Source organism: Zingiber officinale, chromosome 6B (genome assembly GCF_018446385.1).
Source record: "Zingiber officinale cultivar Zhangliang chromosome 6B, Zo_v1.1, whole genome shotgun sequence".
In the NCBI taxonomy this organism is placed as follows: Eukaryota; Viridiplantae; Streptophyta; class Magnoliopsida; order Zingiberales; family Zingiberaceae; genus Zingiber; species Zingiber officinale.
The window spans coordinates 54,248,574-54,275,982 of record NC_055996.1 but is presented as its reverse complement, the minus strand read 5'-3'; the positions used below and the strand labels follow the sequence as shown (position 1 = coordinate 54,275,982).

Below are 27,409 nucleotides of genomic sequence, written 5' to 3'. Positions count from 1 at the left end.
TTGTTAAAAGAGAAGGCAACTCGTAAACAGTCTTATTATTTGTTTCTTACTTCAAACCCTAAATTACAGGATTTTGGGCCGCTATTTCCTTCTTCAAGAAGGGTTGCTGCCTTCGCCGAGTGCACGTACTATTCGTTCGAACAATGATATCAATCGACTAATACGCTTCATCAATCAACTGATTATGACTAGTAGAGCTAAACAATTAAATTTCTAACTAATTTTCTATTTGCTACAATAAATAGTCGACTGTGCTACAATAAACCCTAGTTACTATAGTAAATTCCAAAAATATTGTAGCAAATCTAAATTATTATAGCAAACTCCAAAAACACTATGGCAAACCCTACTTGCGGTAGTAAATCATATTTTAGGGGTTTAGCATCTATCAGTCGATTGATAAACCTATTAATTGACTAATACTCCTTTTTTAGCCTTATCAAAACAAAATTATCGTCTCGCCTAGTATCTTATTGACATCAACTTACTAGGAATTCCTTTGCTCGGTATCCGATCAACCTTGACCTATAGGGATTTTATCATTGCCTAACATCTAGTTAACTTTGACCTGTCTGGACTTTATCATTTTTTAGTATTTGGTTAACCTTGACCTGTTGGAAATTCATGTCTCATGTCAACTCTATGTTGGACTTTCGATCGCCAAGTGTTCGCTCAATCATGACTCACATGAACTTTCCTCTCACCAATTCTCTATTGAACTTCCGACTGCCAAATGTTCAATCAACTGTAATATTAATTCACTTGAATTTTTCTCTTCCTAATTTAATCTACATGACTCTTCGCTCTAGTCAATAAACATGTTGATTAAACATTGAAACTCAACTCGAGTCAATTTGAACTTGGTCGACTTGGTCAATCTTGACTTAAAGTCGATTACATAAATAAAATTAACTTATATTTATAGTGTTATGAAAAGTTAACTAGTATGTGTTCAATGGAGGTAAAAAATAAAGGAGAATAATTTCTTTGGAGACATTCAATAAAGTTGAATATATATATATATATTTTGGAGACATTTGATAAAATTAGAAAAATTGAAGAAGAATAATTCTAATAATAAAGTTGTTTATGTTTTCCCTTTTATGTAGCTTGGACTAAAGACAAAAACAAATGATAAATCAATATGTCATCCCTAGTAAATGATGTTAATTAAAGCAATAAGTAATCTTAATATTCCTTGTTATTTCATGAAAAACACATTACCACTAAATATGATCGTGTTATTATCACAAAAATAATGGTGTTAAAAAATAGAGAGATATTTTGCATTTTTACTCTTAGTTGACAAAGGCAATAAAATGAACACAATTTATTCTTTCCTTATCCAACAAGTGACTAAGAAACATAAAAGATACAAAAGTTGGAGGATTTATTATCATTCACATCACCTACCCAATTTGAATTAAAGTATGCTTAGAGTTTTAAAGTTATTACTAGCTATATGATATGTCTAGTTGGGTTATGGTAAGATAGTTTAAACTGCCTTCCTATTGGTGATAATGAGAGAGGTCTTAGAAAATCATTTCCTTCATTTGAATTTATCTTCATGTTTAGCTCATGATAATTAAACAAGAAAAATGATGAGTTGTAACATGATGTAAACAAAAAATAAAGAAAGATTGACCAATAATATTATTCGTATAAATTAATATAACTACTATAAGTGTCAAATCAAAGAAGAACAAATCATGTGTCATTCACCAATGATGAAGAGAATGTAGACTATTGATGTAATTGTTCGAATCATGACTCTAAATTTGTATATTTTTAATAAGACTGACACAAAATTACCATTTTCCATATTAGTAGACTTTAATTCGCTTTTACTTAAATTCTTATCTGATCAATTATATTCATACCCAATGTACTTATTAATTATTTAGTTTATTAAAGAAATCTATGAAAGAAAATGATCAAACTATATCTAAAACCTTATTTGTTAATTGCTATTTTTCTTGGGCATTATTGTATATTGTGTGTGAAAGATTTCATTCACCTCTAAAATTTATTCTTTTTAAAAATACTCCTAATTTTTTAAAAAATTATAATTAAAAAATAACTCAAGAATATCTAAATTCGTATCATTCATTCATAATAATTAACATAATTACTTTATGTCACATTATTTCTTTATCTAAATTAACAGTATGACTATCTCAACGTATATAAATATATAAATACTAATACTATTTTGTTAATTTTTAAAAATTATGAGTATGTTAAAAGGGCAAAATTTAAGGTGTCAATCCGGAATATTTCTATTGAGAAATTATTACTTAGCAATTTTGTCACATAGATTGCTTCTAAAAAAGGAATATTTTATTTATTTATTCCAACTAATTTTAATTTAAAGTTAAAAAAGAAAAAAAATATATATATAGTAATTAGGAGCTATATAATTAGTAATTTTGGGATTTAATATGATGCTGCTGTTCTCGGATCGATTTGTGCCAAACCCTCGCAGCAACGGATCGAATCGAATCAGATCGTCCCAAATGCCGTCCTTCCTCTGGCCCCTCTACCCCTTCCTCCTTTGCCCCTCTTCCTGATGCCGCCGGATTCCGCCGCCCGACTCCGCAGCAACTCCTGTCCTCCTAGGGGTGCCGCCGCTGGAACTCGCTGAGGCCCGCCCCTCTCCTCCACGGTCCCTTTGTTGATTTGATCCGTGAGTATCTCCATTCCTACCCCTGGCTCCGCTCAAATATTCTCATTTTTATTTATATTGTCCCTCGGATCCCCCCCGGACGCTAGGGTTTGTTCCTACCTCCGATCCCGATGTGAACTGGCGCGGGATTCGCGAATTTTCTCGTATGAAGTTTTGTTCTTGGGAGTTAGGTATAGGGGTTTCGCTTGTTACAGTTATTTACATGTCATTGCTTGTGTAACAGAAGTGTTTATTTCGTGCAAAAAAAAAAAAAATCATTGCTTTTAATTTGTAGGTTTGTCCGTATCTTATTTTTACATCCGTGCGGTGGGATCTTCCTTCTGGGAGATGGTGGACTCGGTGAATGTGGTGTTGGAGTTTCTGAGAAGGAATCAGTTCACGAATGCAGAAGCTGCTTTGCGAGGGGAGCTGAATGCACGGCCAGACTTGAATGGATTCCTTCAAAAGCATCTCGCTGAGGAGAAAGAAGAAGCAGGAAAAACAATTGGAGAAGTTGATAGTGTGAGGAAGCAAAGTATGAATAGCGTCGGAACTTCGAAAGAGTTCATTGTCAAGGAAATTGAAGTAGGAGCAACTGGTAACAGATTCAGCAGCAAGAAATGTGTTGGTTTTGGTCAGGATAGGGATAGCAGCTCTGTAGATCTTTACCCTTGGAATTTTGGTTCTAATAGCAGTAATCCGAATTCATGTTTGAAAGACACTGGTGCCATTATCAACACCTTTACTGACCTCTTGTTATCAGAAGAGCCGAAGCACTGTCGTGATTCTTTTGTGGTAGAAAAGAGGGATCGTGCGGTTGGCACTGAACCTGAGCATGCTGAAAAGCCAACAAGTTCTTATGCTGGGAAAAGAGATAAAGATGACTTTGTTGGAATGAAGCCTGAGATCAACCAGTCTGGACTTCGCAAGGATATAAATGCTTATTCTCAAGACCATTTTGTTAACGACTTGTGGCTGAAAAATGGGGACTCTCTGAAGGAGGGATGCTCTGTGAAGACAGTTTTTCCCTTTCCAATGGACAATGCCTCATCCAGTTATGGCGGATCATTTAGCAAAAAAAAGGAGTTAAAACATATAGATAATAACAATGACGTTAGAGAATCAAAAAATGAACAGCGTGATGATATGAGAAGGTCATACATCTCTGGGAAGTCTCAAGAATGTGCTCAGCCAACAAGTTGCGAGAGATTTGATTTACCAGTTATTGGTGAAAATCACTGCGAAGAGCTACCTAGGCTGCCTCCTGTAAAACTTAAGTCCCAAGACAAATTAATCAATTCTGAGTTGGAGGATAAGGTCGATCAGCATGGATCAACAACAGAGTTATCCAATGTTGATAATACTTTTATTATCGGATCATTCCTCGATGTTCCTATCGGGCAAGAGATCAACTCTTCAGGTATGTCATTGCTGAGTGTTTTATCTAGGTGTCATTATGTTTCTTCAACAAATAAGGGTACAAGAGATTTCCATTTCTCTTTATATTTAGCCAGAAAATATAGAAAATTCGTGTTCTCATTCATTTATTAGGATCTACGTCCACTGCTAGATAGATGTACAATCTCTTGAGTTGGTGATGGTATGAAAAACATTACACTTAATTTGTTTTGTCTTAATGCAAAATTTGAGATTGGCACCATATGTATGTTATCATTATGTGATTGGATTTGGAATTTCCGCTCATATACCATTCTGACATTACAGTTTTACTGAATCATTTTTGTTCATCATATCGCCTGTTTTAGCTATTAAAATTACAAAATGAAAATTATAATGTGGAACTGAATGCAAAGACAAACATTCACTCTCCTTGTGGTAACACTAGTATGAATAACACCAGCATTCTGAAAGGAGAAGATGTCTGGTGCTGTATTTAGTAAAATTGTAAGTTCAGAACTATCAGAAAATAGTTTCTTTGATCAAAATGTGGTGCATTTGTAGAATTCAGTATAGTCAATTGTGCACTTGTTACTTGTCTCTTTGGATGATTGGCCTCCTGAACTATAAATATTTGCCCTAAAATACCCAGAATTCACATTCATATTTTCTGATGCCAAAGGTTGTTATCAAAATTGGTTGTTATGTTTTATAGTGTGCTTCTGAGTTCATGCTTGTTAGTCATGCAGTAGGCTCTAGACTCTTGCCCACCTTAATTTTTCTAGAGTGACTGTGCTACATTAATCACAGCTACTTATTTACAAATAGTTAAAATGACATGTTTTTGAGCTAGTTGTTCTACAACTTCCATTATCAAGAGGGAATTTGTAAAGCTTTTCAATCCATTTCTTTTTGTCAACTATTAGGAACCTCAAAGATGAACCTAATTCCGAATATTTTTGTAGATTCTGATTTTTTTTTGTTAATTGATATATTGGTTAAAGAGAATGATGTTGCTGAAACCTTATATCTTTGCTTAATTTTGTATAATCTTGGGGATTGAATTGGACAAGGCATCTTGATGCTATGAATCTAAACTGCATCTTCAATATTTGCTGTGTATCTTTGTGGTGTTCCAAATGCTGGAAACCACCGTTTTATAAAGTCTGAAATCTTACTACAGGTGGAAGGCGAACAATTGGAAGTAGTTGGCTCTCTGTAAGTCAAGGAATTGCTGAGGACACTTCTGATTTGGTATCTGGTTTTGCAACTATTGGTGATGAATCTATTGACTACCCAAATGAGTATTGGGATTCTGATGAATATGAAGATGATGATGATGTTGGCTATACGAGACAGCCAATTGAAGATGAAACTTGGTTTCTAGCACATGAAATTGATTATCCAAGCGACAATGAGAAAGGAATGGGTAATCATCAGAACCAGGCACCTAGAAAGGATGAAGATGATGATCGTTCTTTTGCTGAGGAAGATTCATACTTGTCGGGTGAACAATATTTTGAGACTAAAAATGTTGAACAAGTTGCTATTATGAAGGGACCAATGGGTCATAAGATGCTAGGAGTATATGGTGGAGCAGATGAAAATGATTTAATAGCTCACTATGATGGGCAATTAATGGACGCTGAAGAACTAAGTTTGATGCATTCAGAACCTGTTTGGAAAGGTTTTGTCACACAAAATAATGAACTAATGATGTTAGAGAATGACAAATTCCCTAATGAGGTTAGCCAAAGCCGTCGGGAGAGTTCACATATAGAAGATGACCAACATGGTTCAGTTAGATCAATAGGTGTGGGCATTAATAGTGATGCTGCTGATGTAGGCAGTGAAGTTCGTGATAGCTTGGTTGGGGAAAGTAGTGAAGGGGACCTAGAATTCTTTCCTCACCATGATGTCACTGCCAGAAGGTGTCCTCAAGGCAATACAATCGATATAAATTTGAGTAGGTCAAAGAAGGAAAAGATGAGGGGAAATAAACAGGATAATTACATTGTAGCATATGAAAAGGATATAAACCTGTCAGGAATGGGAGTTGATGGTGCTTTTTCCTTCCAGCCTCCTGTGAAATCTGGAAGTATGTTGGGGGCTGATTCTGGCAAAACATTATGTTTAGGCAAGTCAAGCGACGTGATCATTGATACAGTTGATGACTATGCAAATGGTCTAGTTACAGATGATATGCTTGCTACTTGGAGGAGAAAAAGTAGCGACTCTTCTCCTGTTAGGAGCTCCAGGGATGAGAGGACTTCTGGTGCTAGATCAAGGAATTCAAGTGCATCATCAACGCCAGACTGTTGTTATGATGAAACAGGCAATATCAGAAAAAGGGGCTGTGAAGCAAATGAGATAAGGGAAGAGGATCCTGGAGAAGCAGTAGAAGATGAAGAAGTAGCTGCATTGCAGGAGCAACTAAAACAAATAAAAGCTCAGGAGGATGAATTTGAAATATTCTATCTCAAAATAGTCCATAGGAAAAACAGGTAAGATACATTGGAGGAACAGGTATCATCAAATTATTTTTGTTTTTGCAATATTCTGTGTGAAGTCTAATATATTGCATGAACTTTGGTTTTCCTTTACATTTTTTTAAAAAGAAACACTAACTGCTTAACTAAATACACGACTTTAGAATTTCTCACCCTTCCTAAAATTTGGGTTTGTTTTTGTTACTTTTCACTTTTCTGTTCTAACTTTGAATTTTTTTTTCACTTGATGTCATTTATCAGAACTGGCTTTGAAGAAGACAAAAATTTTCATGTGGTTCTAAATTCTGTCATTGCCGGACGATATCATGTTACTGAATACTTGGGTTCTGCTGCATTTAGCAAAGCAATTCAGGCTCATGACTTGCACACTGGCATGGATGTCTGTGTTAAAATTATCAAGAATAACAAAGATTTCTTTGATCAAAGCCTTGATGAAATAAAGCTTCTGAAATTTGTGAACAAGAATGATCCTGCTGATAAATATCATATTCTACGTCTCTACGATTATTTCTATTATAGGGTGAGCTATACTTACATTTTGATCATTTATTTTTAATTATTATTTCTGATTTTTAGTTTCATTTGTTCTCATGCAATTTCATGATATGATACACAGACACACAATAAATGATTAATAAAGTTCAAAACATGACTTGACAATGATGATTGAAATAGTTCCTAGCTTATCAAGAAATGCTTGAATTCTTTGAAGGAAACATGGCTTAGTAATGACTAGCTATAGTTATCTTACCTAGGAATGTTTGAATTGTTTGAAGAGAAGTTTTCAGTTGACAATGTCATCATGCCACTATTACCTGAAGAAATTTGTGGAAATTTCAGAGAACTGAATATTCATTAGACGAACCCACCAATGAGGCTATGACATGCCTCATTTTGTTATAAAGCTGGGAAATGTTAGTAGACTTAGTAGTTGTGATGATAATGCATCTCAAAGACAATATATCAGATGACAATTTTATTGAATAATTATCTCGTCAAATGACAATTGGAATGTTCTGATTAGCATAGATGGCATCATGGCCTGTCAAGCCTCTGAAGAAGCCCAGCATGCATGTTAAACTACCTCACTTATAGCAACCTTATGACTTACGAGAACCCAACTTGAAAATTTTACCATATCTTCTGAAATTTAGAGACATCCCAACTTGGAACTTAAGTCTTGGATTAGGCGCACCTCTATATCTCTTTGGAGAAAGACAAAAGATTACTTGTCAACCTGCACATCTGCCAAGTCTAGAATAATTCCTGCACTAACTCATCTTAAAGCTCATCCTCTAATTTGCCATCCCACTCTGCAAGGTTATTTTAACCTGAATAACGTGCTAGACATGCGTCTGAACTGACAGGTCCATATATGTGTTATAGCCTGACCAGATCATTAAGTATTTAATTGACAGCATATCTCGGCATCATAAGGATTTTTAAAATTTGCTTCACCTTTAGAGCCTTTATGCTATCAATTTGCTCCATTAATGGCATTCCTTGTTGTCTGATGATCATCCAGCTGATTTATTCTTCATGGAGTTTCCCATTCGTGTAGGTATTTACTTGTTTGGTATCTTGTTAAGTTCTTTCATACTTCTCTTAAGCTGGCATCTCCATCAACAACATTCCATTTTGTTGGATGGTCATCCAGATGATTTATTCACCATAGAGTTTCTCGGAGATTCGATTAAGTATTTGCGTGTTTAGTATCCTGTTAAGTTCTTTCATGCTTCTTATTTTTAGCTGATATCTTGATTACAATCGATTAGGATACAGCCTTGTTGTAACCACTTACTCAGTACCGTTACACAAGATGGTAAAGGTAGTACTCAAACATCAATATAATAAACTTATGATCCTAGATTCTGATTTATTCTGTTGCTAGTTCGCATACGATTTGTCTGTTTGACTGCAAAATCCTTAGGGTTCATATCTTTTATGTGTAATCAAACTTGCTTGTCTTGGTTTCTTATATATATATTTAGTTGAAGAAGTTGTCATTTTTGCTCAAGTTTCAAAACATTAATGTCTTGTGAGATGTGTCAAAGTCAACCATTACAGATGTGATTGCCCTAATTGGATCAATATTAGTAAAGATTGATCCAATTCTTTGTGAGAAATTGAGCGTTTCATGAAGATTAACTTGAGAATTTTACTAAATCTTTAGACTTGAATAAATTAGATATAAATAAGTTTGATTTCACTAGAAAATTGATAATATTTATTGAAATTTAGTCAAACTATGAGTCAAAATAGATGATTGATTGAAATTTGATCAAAATCAGGCTTGTTTTGCATTTCTCAAAATTGTACTAGTTAGTTGACTAGTTAATCAACAAAACCAAATATTTTAAAAAAAGAGTAAGTTGATGTATGAAGTTCCCGCCAATGCGAGTCTCAGGGAAAGATCAAACCATATTGGATCTACTGTATGCAATCTTACCTTGTATTTTTGCAAGAGACTATTTTTGTGACTTCTTAAAGTCACATGGAAGCAACTTTACTATTGCGCTACCCTTCTACACAATTGAATATCAAATTGGCAAAAATCAAAAGGGTGCTCCTAATTATCAAAATCATCGAAAGGGCACTCTTTTTTTTTAAAAAAAAAAGTCAAAACAACGCCCTTTCATATTTCTCGTCACGAAAATACCCTTTATCTCACCGCTATTGCAGTAGCTATGATGTAACTATGAAAAACTGTCACAATGTGTAAAAATAAACCAATTCAACTTGGTTAAAAAATATAAAAATATGCGACATGTAGTCAGGTTTCCGTAATACTCAAGATGCATACCCAACTTTCATATTTACCAAAACACGTAGATGTTTTCCATTATACCTGTCCTTTATTAGTAGTCGACTGCCTATAACTTTTCAATTGATTACTAAACTTTCTAATGAGCTTATGACAAAATATCTCTAAGATGTGCCAATTTCAAAAACTCATAGCTCTTTATTTAGGCTATGAGATCCATATCCGAGAGGGCATGGTTGTACTCAAGATGATGTAAGGAGTGCAATGAACTTAGTTTGAAGTGATTTTGAAGTTCCTAATGCCATCAACGAGTTTTGACTAAAATTCGCTTATGTCCTACAATGTCCAAAATTTTAAAATCTTGGTATGATCTAAACTAGAGGAGTCCTAGGAATTCTTTGGTGTTATTGGTGAGTAAGTATGATAGACGTAAGTCCTTTAATGAGCTTGTGCTAAATTGTTTAAGGTTGTGAAGATTTCAAAAATTCATATCTCTCAATGTAGGCTGTGGAATCTAGGTCTGAGGGCATGATTACACTCAAGATGATGTAAAGAGTGAAATGAACTTGGTTTGAAGTGTTTTTGAGATACCTAAGACCATCGACGAGTTTTAGCCAAAACTCGTTTATGACCCTACAATATCCAACATTTTAAAATCTTGACATGGTCTAACCAAAGGAGTCCTAGGAATCGTTTGGTGGTGTTGGTGAGAAAGTATGATAGACCTAGGCCCTTTAATGAGCTTGTGTCAAATTGTTTAAAGGTTGTGAAGATTTCAAAAGCCCATATCTCTAAATCTAGGTTGTGACCCCTCATGCCTTGCCACCTGCACTAATGACTAGTAGCCACCCGTGATTTACCTTCTCCGTGTTGGCCTAGGGATGGGTTAGCTGGGGCGCTGGGGGCGAGCAAATGACCTTTTTTCCCACATGGTTACACTCAGGACGCTCTCAGGAATGTAACAGTCATGGTTTGAAGTGATTCTAAGGTTCCTAAGGTCATTAGTGAGTTTTTGGTCAAAACTCATTGATCAAAATTTTGGCATGGTTTGAACCAAGGGAGTCCTAGGAACCTTTAGTGGTGTTGGTGAGTAAATATGGCAAGCCTAGGCCTTTTGATGAGCTCGTGACAAATTTTCTTAAGATTGTGAAGATTTTTAAATCCCATATTTCTCAATTTAATTTGTGGAATCTAAGTTTGATGGCATGGTTATACTCAGGAGGCTCCAAAGAGTGTAATGGTCATGATTTGAAGTGATTTTGAGGTTCCTAATACCATCACTGAGTTTTTGGTCAAAATTGATTGTCCTGAATTTTGAAATCTTGACATGGTCTAAACCAAGGGAGTGTCCTAGGAATCCTTTGGTGGTGTTGATGAGTAAATATGACAAGATTAGGCCCTTTAATGAGCTTGTGCCAAATAATCTCAAGGTTGTGAATATTTCAAAAATCCACAACTCTCAATTTAGACTATGGAATCCAAGTCTAGGCATGGGTACACTCTGGAGGCTCATAGGAATGCAATGATCCTAGTTTGAAGTGATTTTGTGGTTCCCAAGTTCATCAACTAGTCTTGGTCAAAACTCATTGATAACTTTAGTGCCTAGAATTTCAAAATCTTGACATGATTTGAACTAGGAGAGTCCTAAGAACCTTTTGGTGGTGTCGGTGAGTAAATATAATAGGCCTATGCTCTTTAATCAACTTGTAACAAATTGTCTTAAGGTTGTAAAGATTTCAAAAATTCATAGTTCTTAATCTAGGTTGTGAAATCTAGATTTGAGGGCATGATTACACTCAGAATCACTTCAAAATAAATTCATTGCTCTCCTTACATCATCCTGAGTGTAACCTTGGCCTCATATATGGATTTCATAACCTAAATTCATTGCTCTTTAATCAACTTGTAACAAATTGTCTTAAGGTTGTAAAGATTTCAAAAATTCATAGTTCTTAATCTAGGTTGTGAAATCTAGATTTGAGGGCATGATTACACTCAGAATCACTTCAAAATAAATTCATTGCTCTCCTTACATCATCCTGAGTGTAACCTTGGCCTCATATATGGATTTCATAACCTAAATAAAGAGCTGTGAGATTTTGAAATTGACATAGCTTTGAGATGTTTTGTCACGAGCTTATTAGAAAGTTTAGCATATAATAGGTAAAAAGTTTGACAGTCTATTATGAGTTATGGGCAATCAACCCTTAATAAAGGAGGATTACAATGGGAAACAACTATACATGTTTTGGTAAATATGAAAGTTGGGTACGTATTTTGGTTGGGTACGCATTTTTGTATTACGGAAACCTAACTATGCAGTTTAGTAAATTATCGAAAAATATATACAGAATATTTTTATATAAAAAATAATTTACCAACTTGATCAAGATTGATTAAATTTAATCTAAATCGCTTCAACATCTTCAAATGATTGTAATATTGTTAAAACATTGTAACAATCAATTAATGGTTGCTACAACATACTGGTGTAGCAGCCATTTAATGGCTACTACAACAATATTATGATAATTTTAACTTTGTTGAAGCGATTTGGATTAAGTTAAAATAATTTTGACCAAGTTAGTAATTTTTTTTTGATATATAAATGTTTATGTATAAATTTTTTAACTGAGTTAAAGTATTTTTTTTTGACTAACTGCTACAACAACATTGGAAAAAGAGTATTTTCAATATAAGAAATATGGTGTGCGCCCATTTGATTTGATTTTTTATTTTTTTTTGAAAAAGGGGTGCCCTTTTGATAATTCTGATAATTAGGGGCATCCTTCAAATCCAATCTCATTTGATCAATGAAAAAGTTTCCGATTGTTTTGCAACGATTCTGTTGGAGAAACTAAGATCTGATTGAGTCACTACATTATCCATAGTTTTTAAAAACACTAGAATTATGAAAATTTTGGCCAATTTATTGATTTCAGCTATCCTGAATTAAATCCTAATGAATTCGTATGAGGAGAATATAAAGTCTCCTTCACTTGCTTAAATCTAATCTTGAACCACTTAACCTAACTACAGATTATCTTCTTACAATAAGCATAAGGACCTCTCATTCAATTTTGTTGTCCCATGCGATTTGCTACTCACTTGACATGATTCTGTACTGTTAGACACAATATATGTTAGTGTGAATATAATAATTTATTATCTGCCATTAATCTAATTTTGATTAATTCTGTTATTTAATTATAGTGTATCATTAGTATTTTGGTATTTAACAATGGCTAGGTTGTCACTTGTATGTAATGGGCCTGCCATTCAGGTACCTCGTCATGCAATTAAGGTAGCAACTGGGAATCTAACAATACTTTCGAGGATGTGACTAGAATTAATAGAAGTTATGGTTAGAAGAAAAACAAACATAATATGATTGCAAGAAACATGTCAAGATACATAGAATGAAATGCTCTCTTACTTTTTTCGTTGTGCACAATAATGAGTATATATACATTAATTATGTATAGATACCAAAAAATAGAAAAGAATACAACAACAACAACCAAGCCTTTTCCCACTAGGTGGGGTCGGCTGTATGAATCCTTTTATGCCATTGAGCTCTATTTCCTATTATATTATCATCTATATTTAAATAAATTTTATCTTGTTTTATTGTTGCTAACCAAGTCTCTTTTGGTCTTCCTCTTCCTCGTTTGATATGCATGTTTATCATAGTTTCACATCGCCTAATTTGAGCATTTATTGGTCGTCTAAGTATATGTCCGTACCATCTTAAACGCGTCTCTCGGAGTTTTTCCTCAATAGATGCAACTCCGACTTTCTCTCTAATGCTCTCATTTCTTATTTTGTCCATCTTCGTATGCCCACACCTCTACCTTAACATCCTCATCTCTACAACTCTCATCTTCTGCTCATGTGCTCGAGTCATAGTCCAACATTCAGCTCCATATAACATAGCAGGTCTAACTGCGGTTTTATAGAACTTATCTTTAAGTTTAAGAGGTATTTTACGGTCACATAAAACACTCGACACTCCCCTCCATTTCATCCATCCTGCTTGTATTCTATGTAAGACATCTCTCTCAATTCCTCCATTTTGTAAAAATGATCCTAAATATTTAAATCTCTCGGTTCCGGGTAACTCGTCCTCTCCTATCATAACAATTGTTTCATTACTTCTAATATTGCTAAACTTAAATTCCATCTCTTAGCAAGTTAAACATGTTTGATATATATGTTCAACTTGAGGGGGAGTGTTGTGAGAAGCAAGGGTAGATAAGTCTTTTTATCTTTTGTAAATAAGGTGATGCTTAGGGTTATGTGGCTATATAAGCATATGTAATTCTCCTGAAATATTATGAATATGAAGAAAACTTTTTATTCCAACAATACATATCCTTAATTAGTTCAATATATGTTACGTTAACACCTCTCTTTCTAAAATTCTCCATATAATTTCTCTTGGGACTCTATCATAAGCTTTTTCTAAGTCAATGAATACCATGTGTAGATCTTGTTTTTGCTCCCGATATTTTTCAATTAATTGTCTAAGAAGATGTATAGCTTCTATTGTCGACCTTCCAGACATGAATCCAAATTGATTTTCTGTCACTGTGGTCTCCTTCCTTAATCTTTTTTCTATTACTTTTTCCTAAAGTTTCATAGTATGACTCATTAGTTTAATATCCCTATAGTTTGCACAATTTTGTATGTCTCCCTTGTTCTTATATAAGGGAACTAGAGTACTTATCCTCCATTGATCAGGTGTTTTTTTCATTTTCAATATAATGTTAAATAATTTTGTAAGCCATTCAATACCTTGTTTCCCTAAGCACTTCCATACCTCTATCGGAATATCATCTGGTCCAACGACTTTTCCATTGTGCATCTCATTTAAAGTTTGTTTTACTTCTGAAGTTTGAATTCTATGATGAAAATTAAAATTTCTATGCTCATTTGATTTAATTAAATTACCTAAGTTAAGTTGATCACCTAAACCTTCATTAAAAAGTTGATGAAAATACCTCTTCCACCGCTCTTTTATTCTCTATCGTTTACTAATATCCTATTATATTCATCTTTAATACATTTTATTTGGCTAAGATATCTTATTTTCCTTTCTCTCACTTTAGCTATTCTATAAATATTTCTTTCCCCTTCTTTTGTATCCAATTTTTGATATAACCGTTCAAAAATTTCATTTTTTTGCTTCACTCACTACTTTCTTAACTTCTTTCTTGGTTATTGTATATTTTTTTAAGTTTTCCTCGTTCTTACAAATATATAATTCCTTATAAGTTATTCGTTTTTCCTTTACTTTCTATTGTACTTTTTCATTCCACCACCAAGATTCTTTACTTAGTGGTGCATGTCCCTTTGACTCATCGAGTACACTCTTAACTACTATTTTCAACTGTGATACCATCTTATCCCATATTGTATTAGAGTCATCGTATATTTCACCTAATGCTTGTACTTCTACCTTCTCCTTAAATATATTTTGCTTCCCATCTTTTAACTTCCACCACTTGATTCTAGGAATTGTATATATTTTCTTTCTATTGATACTATGTTGGAGGCATATATCCAACACTACTACCCTATGTTGGGTGGTTAAGCTTTCTCTAGGGATGACTTTGCAATCTTTACAAATCTTTCTATCCTTCTTCTTAACCATAAGAAAGTCAATTTGCGATTTATTATTCCCACTTTTGAATGTGACTAAGTGTTCTTCTCTTTTCTTAAAAAACGTATTAGTTAATATAAGGTCATATGCTATCGCAAATTCTAATATAGTTTTCCCTTTCTCATTCCTCGTTCCAAACCCATAACTCCCATGTACTCTCTCATATTCCTTATTTTTCACTCCAACATGCCTATTTAGATCACCTCCTATTAAAATCATTTCATTTGGTGAAATATTTTGTAATATTTCATCTAAGTCCTCCCAAAACCTTGATTTGGTAGCTTCATCTAATCCTACTTGTGGTGCATATACGCTAATTATGTTCATAGTTTCTTTCACCACTATTATCTTAAGGTCTATAATTCTATCCCCTTTTCTAACTACTACAACTTCATCCTTTAACAAACTATCTACAATAATACCCACTCCATTTCTTGCTTTACTCTTTCCAGTGTACCATAACTTAAAACCCGAGTTCTCTATCATCTTTGCCTTCTCGCCTGTCCATTTTGTCTTTTGTATACACAAAATACTAATTTTTCTCCTAATCATCATATCTACTACCTCCATTGATTTACCAGTGAGAGTTCCTATGTTCCATGTTCCAAATCTTAGATTATTAGTTTTTTTATCATATTTGTTCTTATCTAACCTATGGTGTGAGAACTCTTGCCTATTTAACATTATACCCAAGTTCTCATGAAGATGTAGCGGTCTTTGCTGAGACGTTACAGTCGGATCCTGTAACGCGAACTCTTGCATATTTATCATTACACCCGAGTTCTGGAGATGTAGCGATCCTTGCCGAGACGTTACAGTCGGACCCTACAACGCGTTCCTTCCGAGGAACAACTTAGCATTAGTACAATAGTTTAATGGATTCATTCATTGAATATTTGCCATAGTTTAACGCTGGCTAACAACCTAACGCAACCCTCCTCCTTTATCCGGGCTTGGGACCGGCCATGACCGGTCGTCATGGGCGGAGTTAAAAAAAAAAATAGAAAAGAATAAATTATAATATTTTATTCCTAAATTGGATCCTCATATCAAGGATTTTCCATGATCAACTATCCTAAAATACTTTGCCCAATATGAATTGATTTATAATGTGGGCTGCAGTAATCATGACTTCCCCCAATATGATTTTGAAACTCGATTTTGGAAGATCATAGCATGGGTTGTGGCAAGTGCCCATTTTTCCTCTCACCAATCCCATTATGTTGAGGAGCATCTATACAAGATGACTCATGAATTATCCCTTGTAGAAATTATGGTGAAAGAAATTGGTTAAAATAGTCCTTAGCATTATCAGACTAGAACTTTTTTACTTTGACACCAAATTGGTTATGTATATGACAATGAAGTTTGGTAGGATAGTGGTTACATCGGTTTATGTTTGAGAGTGAAAATCCACGAGACTCGTGTAATCATTAATGAAAGAAACAAACCTCCGAACTCCTATATTGGAAATTCTAGAGGTGCCCCATATATCAGTGTGAATCAAATAAAAAGCGAAAGAATTTCTATTATTGCTCAGTGGAAAGGAATCCTTTTATGTTTGACAAATTCACATATCTTAAAAAAGGGTAGCCCGATGCACGAAGCTCCCACAATGCGGGGTTCCGGGGAAAGATCTATTGTACGCAGTCTTACCTTGCTTTTTGCAAGAGGCTGTTTCCAAGCAAATTCACATACCTTATAATGAAAAATTTCAACCTTAACACTATTAAACAAGGGAATATTGTTTTTGAAATAGTACATGAAGGATGACCAAGATGGAAATGTTGATGCCAAAAGAGATCATTATTTGAAACAGAAAAATAAGACTGAGAAAACATGCTTGACAGTTGGTGAGTATATGGCAGATGCATTGAGATAGTAGAGGTCACTCTTTTTCTTATCAAGTCTAATCCTCTTTCCTGAAATCTGATCTTAAAATATACATTGAGAGTGATAAAACAAAACATTACAATTCATATCACGGGTTAGTTTGTGAATAGACAGGAGACTAGTGGACAATTTTGGAACATGGAATACATCTTTTAATAACAAGGATGGACTCCACTGAATGTGAGCAACACCAACCGCTGTGGTAACAAAACCATTAGCAACAATAATTTTTCTATTATTAGGACAAGGTGAATATGCTGTTAAATGGATTGAGGAAGGTGTCATGTGATCTGTAGCTCTGAGTCAATAACCCAAGAATCTTGTATAAATCAGTCTAAGGCATCTAATCCATTAGAAATAGACTTACCAAATAATGTTAATGAACAGAGTCACTGGCCTGCTCTAATGCCCCTAATAAAGCTTCTCAATCTCGGTCCGACTAAAGTAACTGGGAGTATTCTCTCTAGAAGGTTGTTGGGTCGAGTTTTGTGGAACAATTTTTATGGAGGAAACTTGATGATCATATTGTTGAATTTTTTGTTGTTCTTTGCACTAAGTAGTGGGTTTGCCATGTGCAATTTCCAGCAATGATTCTTGGTATGTCTTGACTTCTTACAGTAGTGCACTAAGTTTATCTCGAGGGTTGTTTTGGGATGTCTCTTTGGTTTTATTTCTATTGGTGTCCTCTTGTGAAACCATGGCAGATCCGTTAGTTGTCACTAGTTCCAGCATAATGCCTCTCCGATTCTCCTTAGCTCGAATCAATGCAATAACCTCATTCAGTGAAGGGACATCTTCCTTGCCAAGAATTTGAATCCAGACTCATCAAATTCTGCATTTAGGCTAACAAAAAAAATCATTCACCGATCTTTCTCAATAAATTTCTTTAAGATCACTACATCCTTAGGGCACTCTCTCAAGGACCTGATAATGATTGAGTTCTTGCTATAGATTTTGCAACATATTTGCATATTTTGTCATTATCGTTTTGTTGCTTTGTTTCGTAATGATACTCTTTACTTTGACTTCATATACACGGACAACATTTTTGGCCTTTGAGTATATTTGGTGAAGGGTGTCCCAGATATCTTTTGTAGAGGTGAGAAACATACACGTATCATTAATTTATTTATGATGTCATTGAACTCCATAACCAAGACATAATCATGGAGTCCTCTTCATCCCAAGCATCAAAATCCAGATCATCTTGTTTTGGTCATGTGCTGAAAAGATGTCGAATTTTCCCTTTGCATTTTAGGTAGGTACGGACCAACTGAGACCATTTCAAGTAGTTTTGTCCATTGAGTCGGTAAGAGTGGTGGATATTTTGCAATTCACTAGTAGGAAGATGGGTGCTTATCGCTCCTTCATCAGATTGAGGAGGGTTGTTTGTTATTGCAGTCTTAGACATCACAAAATATGAAAACAATACTAGCTATGAAGGCCGACACAACGAGAAGAAAAAGGATATCGACAATGAAGGCCAATAATAAATCAACAATGAAAGCTGAGAAAGAGTGGACAAAAACTTGGCCATGAAGATCGAAAAAAGAAAATTTCAGAGGCACAAACTCCTAGAACTCTGATACTAAATTCTCTCTTTTTTCATTATGCACAATAATGAGTATATATACATTGTACATTGATTATGCATAGAAACCAAAAAGATATAAAAGAATAAATTCTAAAATATTTTATTTCTAAACTAGATTCCAGCATCAAGGGATTTTCATGATCAACTATACTAAAATAGTTGCCAATTTTCCAAGAAAATGGAATGCATTAAAAGAAAAGGCTAGAGAAGAAGGTAAGATATATATTTTAAAACCAAATATAATAGATAAGTTATAAACAAAATTGAAGAAGCTGGCAAAGTTAAGAGCTACGGAGATAGAATCATTGCGCTGAACTTTATTTTTGGAAATGAGATATCAAACCTTGTAAGTGCTTATGCACCTCAAGAAGGATTGAATGATCAAATCATTAGGAATTTTTGAAGAGCCTAGATGGAATTATATAAGATATGCCTATACTGAAATACTTATATTTGCAGGTGATTTAAGTGGGCATGTAGGGAGTCTCTGGGAATATAAAAGTATACATGGAGGTTTTGTATGGGGAAAGAAACAAGGGAATACTATGATTTTGGATTTGGCTATATTGAGCTTATAATTGTTAATGGAGGTTTTGTTTGGGGAAAGAAACAAAGTAGTATGATTTTTGGATTTTGCTATGTTCATCTTATAATTGTTAATACTTAAAGGTATATGAAAAGGACGAACATTTGGTTGTTTATTAATCCCTCCAGTTTGTTAATCATGCCTAAACACATACAAATTTCACACTGTTGGTGGTTTAGCTATGGTTCTTCAGACTTCAGAACATCTAGTATTTGCTTTCAATATAAACATGCTATTTTGACAATAAGCTTCCTCATACAACCAAAAAAACAGACTTATCACTTCATTTTGATTGGTATCTGCTACTATTTTTCTCCATTTTAATGTGTATCTTGTATAATTGCAAAACTTGACAATTGGATTATTGGCAAGAAGCAAAAGTGTGAAGGATGCTTTTGTCCAGAATTGCCTTGTTAGTTAGTGGGCATTCATGTTGATCACAATGCTCTTTTATGCCTAAAGATCTTGTTTTGGTCCTTCATGGGCATTCTTCTAAGGTATTTCTGATTAATGGTGAAATCTGATCGTCAGCGTTGTATATCTTCATCCTGATTTCTTATCTTGGATTCTGGTGCCTTGTGAGGATTAGCACAACATTGTTAAATCAAAATTGCAATTATGTATTGCTTGAAGTGCTTATATTTGTTTTCTCTGAAACAGATTGGCAGATCTTTTGTCTTGATTAATTTTTTCCAAAGATAGAAGAAGTATCTTGATTTATTTTTTCCCAAGAAGATAAGAAACAAATTTTCACTGATTTTTAAGAAAGAAACAAGAAAAGAAATTCCAGATAGCTTAGATTTATTGATTCATAAATAAAAATGATTTGTTAGTTACACATATAGACACAGAAAATGGAAATTAGAAATAAACATGCTCATGGTTGAAAGATTGATCGTAATAAACCAGAAGAAAATTCATTTTATATGCATATCTGATATCTTTTTAGATCTAGATGTAGTTCAAAAAGAAACAATTTCAGTTTTGTAACACTAATTTTTTTTTGCCTATGAAAAAAAAGAAGAAAAACATGAAGAAAGATAGAATAAATTTCGAAAGTACTACTGTTTATGGATCTAATCACAAGGATGAGAACATGCATTCAACTTTTCTATGTGAATGTGCATGTCAGGATGTTACAAAGTATGTATTGCACATACTTCATTTTAGAGGGCAACCTGGGATAAAACACCTTCAATAACTTAAAATTCTCAGTCAATCAACTTAAGCTCAGAATTTATACACCGTTACCTGTCCTAATTGATCCCCGTTGCTAATATCAGAATACATAATGCTGTTACTAGTAAATTAAGCACTGGTATCAATCAGAATGCCATTTTTTCTCTTCAACTTCTGATAAGAATCAGGAAGTTATTAAAATGGAAATTAGCCTAAGGGGGACAATTTCAGACAATAATTTTGGACTCTGAACTCATTATAATTCTTATAAGTTCTGACCCTGTAAAATGTGTACTGTACATTTCTGTTTTTTGGATTATATTTAAGTTTGGTATTCTTTGACAATTCCTATGCCTAGAACTTAAAATATTGTTTGATATTGTTGATTGATAATATTGACCTGTAGGAACACTTGTTGATAGTTTGTGAACTTCTCAAAGCAAATTTATATGAATTTCATAAGTTCAATAGGGAATCTGGAGGCGAGGTTTATTTCACAATGCCAAGGCTACAGGTTAAATGCTGCAAGCCCATTGCCCATGCTTGTGATTTTACTGTATCTCCAACTTATAATTGCCATGACATCTTGCAGTCCATTACCATTCAATGTCTAGAGGCACTTCAGTTTCTGCATGGACTTGGTCTTATTCATTGTGATTTGAAGCCTGAGAACATATTGGTGAAGAGCTACAGTAGGTGTGAAGTTAAGGTCATCGACCTTGGCAGTAGTTGTTTTGAAACAGATCATTTATGCTCGTATGTACAGTCACGATCTTATCGTGCACCTGAAGTTATTTTAGGTCTCTCATATGATAAAAAGATAGACATATGGTCCCTTGGATGCATCTTGGCGGAACTTTGCACTGGAAATGTAAGTTCCAAATTGTATATAGCATTTGTTTCCTTCAAGATTTTTATTCATTCAATCAATTTTGTAATTGAGTTGTCTATTTTCAGGTTCATAATCGCTTTACCTATTTTCCTTGAGGAGATTTGATTGCAGTGAACCCTTTTCCTTATTGTGGTACTAATGTTTTTTAGCTTAAGTTGTGTTTCTTTATTTACTGGGGGATGGAGAGAGGAAAAAGAAAATAGTAGGGAAGCTCTAATTTGTTGATTCCTTGGAGGGAAGCTTAGAATAAGAAATTGGAGGTAAAAAGAGTAGCCTTAGCCTCATTTTGATTTTGTCCAAGTTTAGTTTATGAAAATTTTGGAAGATGATATCAAAGCCCTTCTACCTCCTTGTGCAACATATCTTTCCTCTTTAGGCAGTTCCAAGTTGATTTATGGTACCTGTCTCATTGATGATGAGATATTCATTGTTGGGATCTTGTTGATGAGATTTACAAGACCCTAGTGGCTGCAAAACCCGTTGCTTTTGTCATGAGTGGATGGAGATCTAACTGTCACTAATAGAAACACTTACAAGCTTTGGAGCATCCACGTGTCAATGAGAGGAATACAAGTTGTTGGATGGATGTAGCAGAAATGAAGTTTAAAATGTAGCAGAAATCAAGTTTGAGTGAGTTAGGCATCAGAGCAGTTCTGTTGGCCATCTTAAAAAATGTATATCCGCTACATTAACGGCCCTCCTAGTGCCGGCCCCACGGATATGAAGAGAGGTATATGCAGGTAGCGTCAGGCGCATGGTGGGGTAAACCCCAAGTCGTCAGTTCCTAAGAATCGACCCCTAGCCATTACGCCAGAGATGCCATGCGCCCACCCTGGTGGCTTCTGTTGGCCATCTCAAGCTTAAGAGGATGGTGGTTAGAGGTAGAAGATATATTGCCTTTTTTTCCCTTTCTTTTTTCCCATCTTTCTAAAGAAACACAACAAAAGGAATCGCAGGCACAAAAGGATATATTTACTCTCCCTTCAGTCTCCATCTATGCCTCTCTTCCCTTCTCTCCCATTCTCTCACTCAAAGAAAACACAACCTAAGGTTAGGCTAGCCTTTAAACATCTATCTTGAATTTGCACAGCTTGTATATAATAATATTAAACTTATTGTTGGACCGAGTTTATTGCAATGATGTGCTTTGTCATACTTTACATTTGTGCATGTTATGTAATTCTTTTTGAAGGATTACTTTTTACGCTTTTCATAAATTTGCTGCTGTCATACTGAAGTTGCTTCAGATAAAACAGGTCGACAAGTTAAAGACCTTTTTCTATCTTCTCTATTTTGCTTCCGCCTATTATATTTCATTGGCTCTTCAATGACTAGATTAAACAGACCAGTCTCTTCTTTCTTGATTTACCAATTCATAATAGTAATGCTCTTTGGTTTTGCCACCTTAAGGTTCTTTTTGTTTAGTAACTATTGAATCCCCACATCCGCAGGTTCTCTTCCAAAATGACTCTTCTGCAACATTACTAGCACGTGTCATTGGAATCATTGGTCCCATTGATCAAGGGATGCTTGCGAAGGGACATGATACATACAAGTATTTTACAAAGAACCACATGCTATATGAGAGGAACCAGGTTTGAGATCTTTGATAGCTGTTTTTTTAAACCGATGACTGCTCTACAGTCTGGTGATTTTATCTAGTGCATTGACTTTCTATATGAACTGGTAATGATGCATTCTAACTTGAAAAAATCAAAATAGAAAATGTGAATGTTTACTCATAATTTGAATATCCATAAAGATTCAAGGACCATAGAGTTCTTGTATGACTAGATCATCTTCTCACCAGATCGTTGCAATATAGAACCAATAATGATGCATGCTTTCAGCAATTGATCATCTGCAATTAACAGATTCTTGCTGATGTTTTTACAGCTGCCATTCAATATTAGCCTTGAAAAGATTCATCCCATTGTGTCCTTTCTTTAATATCATTGTACATTCAATTAGATGTCACTATGTTATATTAATGTTGCCACCTTAGCTTGTGCCCTGTCTGATGCCATGCCTTCATGGAAGAGAAGTATTCCTTGAAAAAGTGAATTTAACTACATTTTTCCTGCCAGGAAACCAATCGGCTGGAATATTTGATTCCAAAGAAAACATCACTACGTCACCGACTGCCAATGGGCGATCAAGGTTTCATTGATTTTATCGCACATCTTCTCGAAGTTAACCCAAAGAAGCGACCAAGCGCTTTGGAGGCACTCAAACATCCATGGCTTTTCTATCCGTATGAACCAATATCATCTTGAGTTGTTCGTAGAGAAAACTCAGTCATCAGCTAATGCACAGAAATGGTATCAGACCAGTAGTATTTAAAACAGCTTCACGATCCAAGAGTACCCGGATAAAGCTTCGGTGGATTCAAGCTTGAAATCTCATTCCAATATTCCATCATCTTGCCTGTTAGTTTCTCTTGCGACAGTAGGATCCATCGTCTGCTCTTTGTGATCGATCGAGCCTTGTTGTAATCTTACTCCTTTCATGATGTCTTAAAAGATGAAGTCAGAATGTAGAGTGATGGCTTTTGTCCATGTTCTGTTGTATATGATGTGATTATTATCGAGGCCTAGAAATGTTGGCAAGTTTTTACTTACATTCTGCGAAGGTTTGTGCAAATGGGCAGAGGGGTATCATATTTTCTCGTCAGGTAACCACAATTTCTAACTGTATATATTTTATCTATGTTTTTGCTTGCTTCTCGGTTTGGATCTGCAGACTATTTCATCATTCTGTACTTGTGGTAAATCTTATGAGAACCATTTGAGAAAGAAATAGAACCTTGATGGAGTTTGCACGGAGCTTTTCTACGAAAGCTCCACACGCTGATGAAACGAAGTCGCAAGAAGTTTAGTCTCGGATATCACTTGCAAGCACTACAACAGATCTTACCAAAAACATCAAATTGATCCCATGAGCACCAACAACCAAGGAGAACCCTAATTTGTCCTCGACAACTGTAGTTCAAGTGCAAAGACGCTGAGTTGAAAGAGAAAGGTAGCCTAAATCTTCTTTGGGAATAACTTATATGTGAAGCAGCCTCCTGCCCATTAGCGCCTGAATCTCTTTAGCGATAGCTCATTTTTGTTTGAGAGAGGTCCAAATCAACTCCATGTGACGTCAAGAGCACATTGATCTCGATCTTATCTGATTGAGATTCCTGTTAGCCGACAGTCTCTGTAACTGACCAACTTGAAAGCTTATAACACTGCAAAAGGCCAAGCACGATGACGCATGCGCTCATGTGTTTTTTTTTGTCTTTACTCTTTCTTCATAGTGGCAATATGCAAAATAATAATTAAAATAGTGAATTAAAAAACAATTTCTATTTCCTCCTCCCGTGATAAATCGTCACAAAGTGGCCACTTTGCAACTACCAGCGACCGCTAAAATGTCCAGCGCCATAGCAGCAGTTCGTCTGAACAACGCCGGTGGCAGCAAGGCGATGCCGGTGATCGGCTTCGGCACTGCGTCCTTCCCGTGGGGCGATCGCCCCGACGTGACCCGCTCCGCCATCCTCCACGCCATCGAGCTCGGCTACCGCCACTTCGACACCGCCTCCCTCTACCTGTCGGAGGAGCCGCTCGGCGAGGCCATCGCCGACGCCCTCCGCTCCGGCCTCATCGGCTCCCGCGACGACCTCTTCGTCACCTCCAAGCTCTGGTGCACCGACACCAGCAGCCCCGACCTCGTCCTCCCCGCCCTAAGGAAGAGCCTTCAGTAGGCAACATCCTCCTCAACAAACCTTCTCAGTTGTGCTTTATATCATGCTAATTTTGTCTTTAACAGTAGAAGGAAAAACTAAAACTACTATTATCTACCAATGCTCTCTTTTTCTATACCTCAAGCATTGAACTTCTTAACTTCTCTAGATGCATTCAATTGAAGTGCCACAGTTGGATATGTTGTCTCCTTCATTAGATTCTGTGCCAAAGGGGTCTTCAGCTGAATCATGATAGCTTTTTTATTTGCTGCAGGAAGCTTCAGCTGGACTATCTTGATCTCTATCTAATACACTGGCCTATAGCCATGAACCCGACAAAAGATTACTCAGATCAACCTAAATGGGAGCTGTTTCCTATTGACCTTGTCTCAGTGTGGAAAGCCATGGAAGAGTGTCATGCCCTTGGCCTAACAAAGTCCATTGGTGTCAGCAACTTCACTTGCAAGAAGTTGGAAGCACTGCTGGATTTTGCAAAAATTCCTCCGGCAATAAACCAGGTGCATCGTTTGTTCGATAATTCTCCATTTCCCCCCCTCATTTTTGGATTAATCTAGAGATGGCAATGATGGAACTTGATTTCTGCCGAAAAAGGTGGAGGTGAATCCTGTTTGGCAACAAAAGAAACTGAGAGAATTCTGTGTGGCCAAGGGGATTCAAATCTGTGCCTACTCGCCCTTGGGAGCAAGTGGATCTTACTGGGGCAGTAACTGGGTCATGGAATGTGATGTCTTGCTTGAGATTGCGAAAAACAAAGGCAAAACTATCGCTCAGGTATGCGTAATCTCGAATGTAATCAGTTTCGATTCATAGATCAAACAATGCAGCGCAAGAAGTGTTTTTAGATTCAACACTAACAACTTGAGGTTTCGAGCTAAGTAGTTAGTTAATCCATCTTGACAATGAATAGGTAAGCATAGGATCTACTCCACACTTGCTTGAAATAAAAGCGCATATCGAAAACTAACTGAATCTGTATTTTCTCATCTCCAATGAAATTGAATTTAGAAACTTGAGTTTCCATTGTGCGCAGATTTGCTTGAGATGGTTGCTTGAGCAAGGAGACTGCATGGTTGTTAAGAGCTTCAATGAGAAGAGGATGAAGGAAAACTTGGACATATTCGATTGGGAGTTGACAGAGGAGGAGAAGCAAAAGATTAGTCAGATTCCTCAACGCAAAGGTCATCCAGCTCTAGAGTTTGTATCAGAAGATGGGCCTTACAAAACTGTCCAAGAGCTGTGGGATGGAGAGATCTAATAAGGAGATTTAGATCTTTCTCCTCGTTATTTATAGTTAATTTCAGGTTAAGAAATGAACAACCCCATGAGCATAGCTGAGTTGGTAATCGAATGGTAGATTTGTATCACAGGAGCAAAATTCGAATCCTTTGGGGTTCATTCTCTTAGAAAATAAGTTCCTTTCACCTAGAAGACATTTAGTACCGTGACTTCTCTTCCACAAGGTCTTGGGACGAGCAATGAAGAGACATACGAGGTGAGCGTTATCATCTTGAATTGATCTTTTTTTATGAATGAAATAAAGTAGGTTGATATGGATGTTGTTTGCACTAGAAGTTTGTCATTCAAGATCATCCTCTTGTATGTCCACAATCAAGGCACTGTAAAATGTCTCGTTATGTTAAATATGTTTATGAAAATCCCTTTACGATGAGTGGGGTCGTAATAAAGGTGCAAGTATTTTGTTACGTTTATCGTAATATGTTTTTTTTAATCAATAAACGAACAAATTAAAATCACTACAAGTGATGCAGTGATATAGGGAGGTCCATCTGATATGGGATCAATTATCAAGGTAGAGGTTAAAGTCAAGATGATTAATATCAAGATGTCAAAGGGCCGAACAGAGGAGGATTGCAACGGTTGGTCAGGGCAGTTAGTGTCTGATCAGCGGGAGACATGTCCGAGCGGACCACCCGTCCAGCTTAGGATAATATGATAAGATAATCAGACGTTCAGTGCATAACAGCAGAATGCTGAGGAGACCAAAGAGCTTGTCTGATCAGAAGGGACAAGCCACTACAAGTAGTCATCGTAAGGAAGAGTGGCTGATGTTGATAGAGCGGAGGGGTCTCGGCCGAGCGGCCACCCTGCTTGGCCAAGCAACGGGACCACTGTCGAATCTCTCGATATCCTTTTGGGAGATAGTGCCGCTGACACTAGGTATAGACAACTGACAGATCGTACGGCGAAAGCTTCTACTGTCTCGTCAGGGATATGCATGCTTGGTTAAGGAATGATGTCAGAAGCACTTTCCTAATAGGTCATTTCATAGGACATATTGGAGAACATATGCACGCCTCGAGGAACGTGCACGTCGCCCACCAGGGTTCTATATAAAGGGGGTTCAAGCACCAGCAGAGGTACGCGTTATTCACTGTTTGCACTAGGATTATTGTTGCTCAACTTTCTTCCACTATTCTGGTGACTGACTTGAGCGTCGGAGGGCTAACGTCGGGGACTCCGTCCCTGGCTCGGCACTGACGTTACTTGTTTTGCA

General features: G+C 35.8%; 2 protein-coding genes across 3 annotated transcripts; both read left to right on the top strand.

The window, feature by feature from the left end:
* The first annotated feature begins 2,452 nt into the window (after positions 1 to 2,452).
* Positions 2,453 to 23,766, top strand: LOC121992449. Of its 2 annotated transcripts, none has more exons than XM_042546834.1 (8): positions 2,453 to 2,686; positions 2,961 to 4,085; positions 5,247 to 6,567; positions 6,814 to 7,093; positions 20,661 to 20,768; positions 20,847 to 21,125; positions 22,598 to 22,741; positions 23,234 to 23,766. In XM_042546834.1, the coding sequence occupies exons 2-8, from the start codon at positions 3,014 to 3,016 to the stop codon at positions 23,420 to 23,422; spliced, it is 3,393 nt and encodes a 1,130-aa protein (XP_042402768.1). In that variant the 5' UTR covers positions 2,453 to 2,686; positions 2,961 to 3,013; the 3' UTR covers positions 23,423 to 23,766. The 2 variants fall into 2 exon arrangements, with proteins under 2 accessions (XP_042402768.1, XP_042402767.1); XM_042546833.1 differs by lacking the exon at positions 2,453 to 2,686 and adding an exon at positions 2,817 to 2,856.
* Positions 23,767 to 24,513: 747 nt separating this feature from the next.
* On the top strand, positions 24,514 to 26,597 carry LOC121992450 (deoxymugineic acid synthase 1-like). Its single transcript, XM_042546835.1, has 4 exons — positions 24,514 to 24,890; positions 25,148 to 25,391; positions 25,486 to 25,665; positions 25,925 to 26,597. The coding sequence occupies exons 1-4, from the start codon at positions 24,562 to 24,564 to the stop codon at positions 26,147 to 26,149; spliced, it is 978 nt and encodes a 325-aa protein (XP_042402769.1). The 5' UTR covers positions 24,514 to 24,561; the 3' UTR covers positions 26,150 to 26,597.
* The last annotated feature ends 812 nt before the right edge of the window (positions 26,598 to 27,409 follow it).

What these genes read in the sequence shown, in the direction of transcription:
- LOC121992449 (XM_042546833.1), top strand. Translation starts at nt 2,832, where the DNA reads ATGAAGTTTTGTTCTTGGGAGTTAG. An exon ending in GTTTTGTTCTTGGGAGTTAG is followed by an intron (nt 2,857 to 2,960) that starts GTATAGGGGTTT and finishes TTTAATTTGTAG; the next exon opens with GTTTGTCCGTATCTTATTTT. An exon ending in TCACAATGCCAAGGCTACAG is followed by an intron (nt 20,769 to 20,846) that starts GTTAAATGCTGC and finishes GACATCTTGCAG; the next exon opens with TCCATTACCATTCAATGTCT.
- LOC121992450 (XM_042546835.1), top strand. Translation starts at nt 24,562, where the DNA reads ATGTCCAGCGCCATAGCAGCAGTTCGTCTGAACAACGCCGGTGGCAGC. An exon ending in GCCCTAAGGAAGAGCCTTCA is followed by an intron (nt 24,891 to 25,147) that starts GTAGGCAACATC and finishes TATTTGCTGCAG; the next exon opens with GAAGCTTCAGCTGGACTATC. An exon ending in TTCCTCCGGCAATAAACCAG is followed by an intron (nt 25,392 to 25,485) that starts GTGCATCGTTTG and finishes CTGCCGAAAAAG; the next exon opens with GTGGAGGTGAATCCTGTTTG.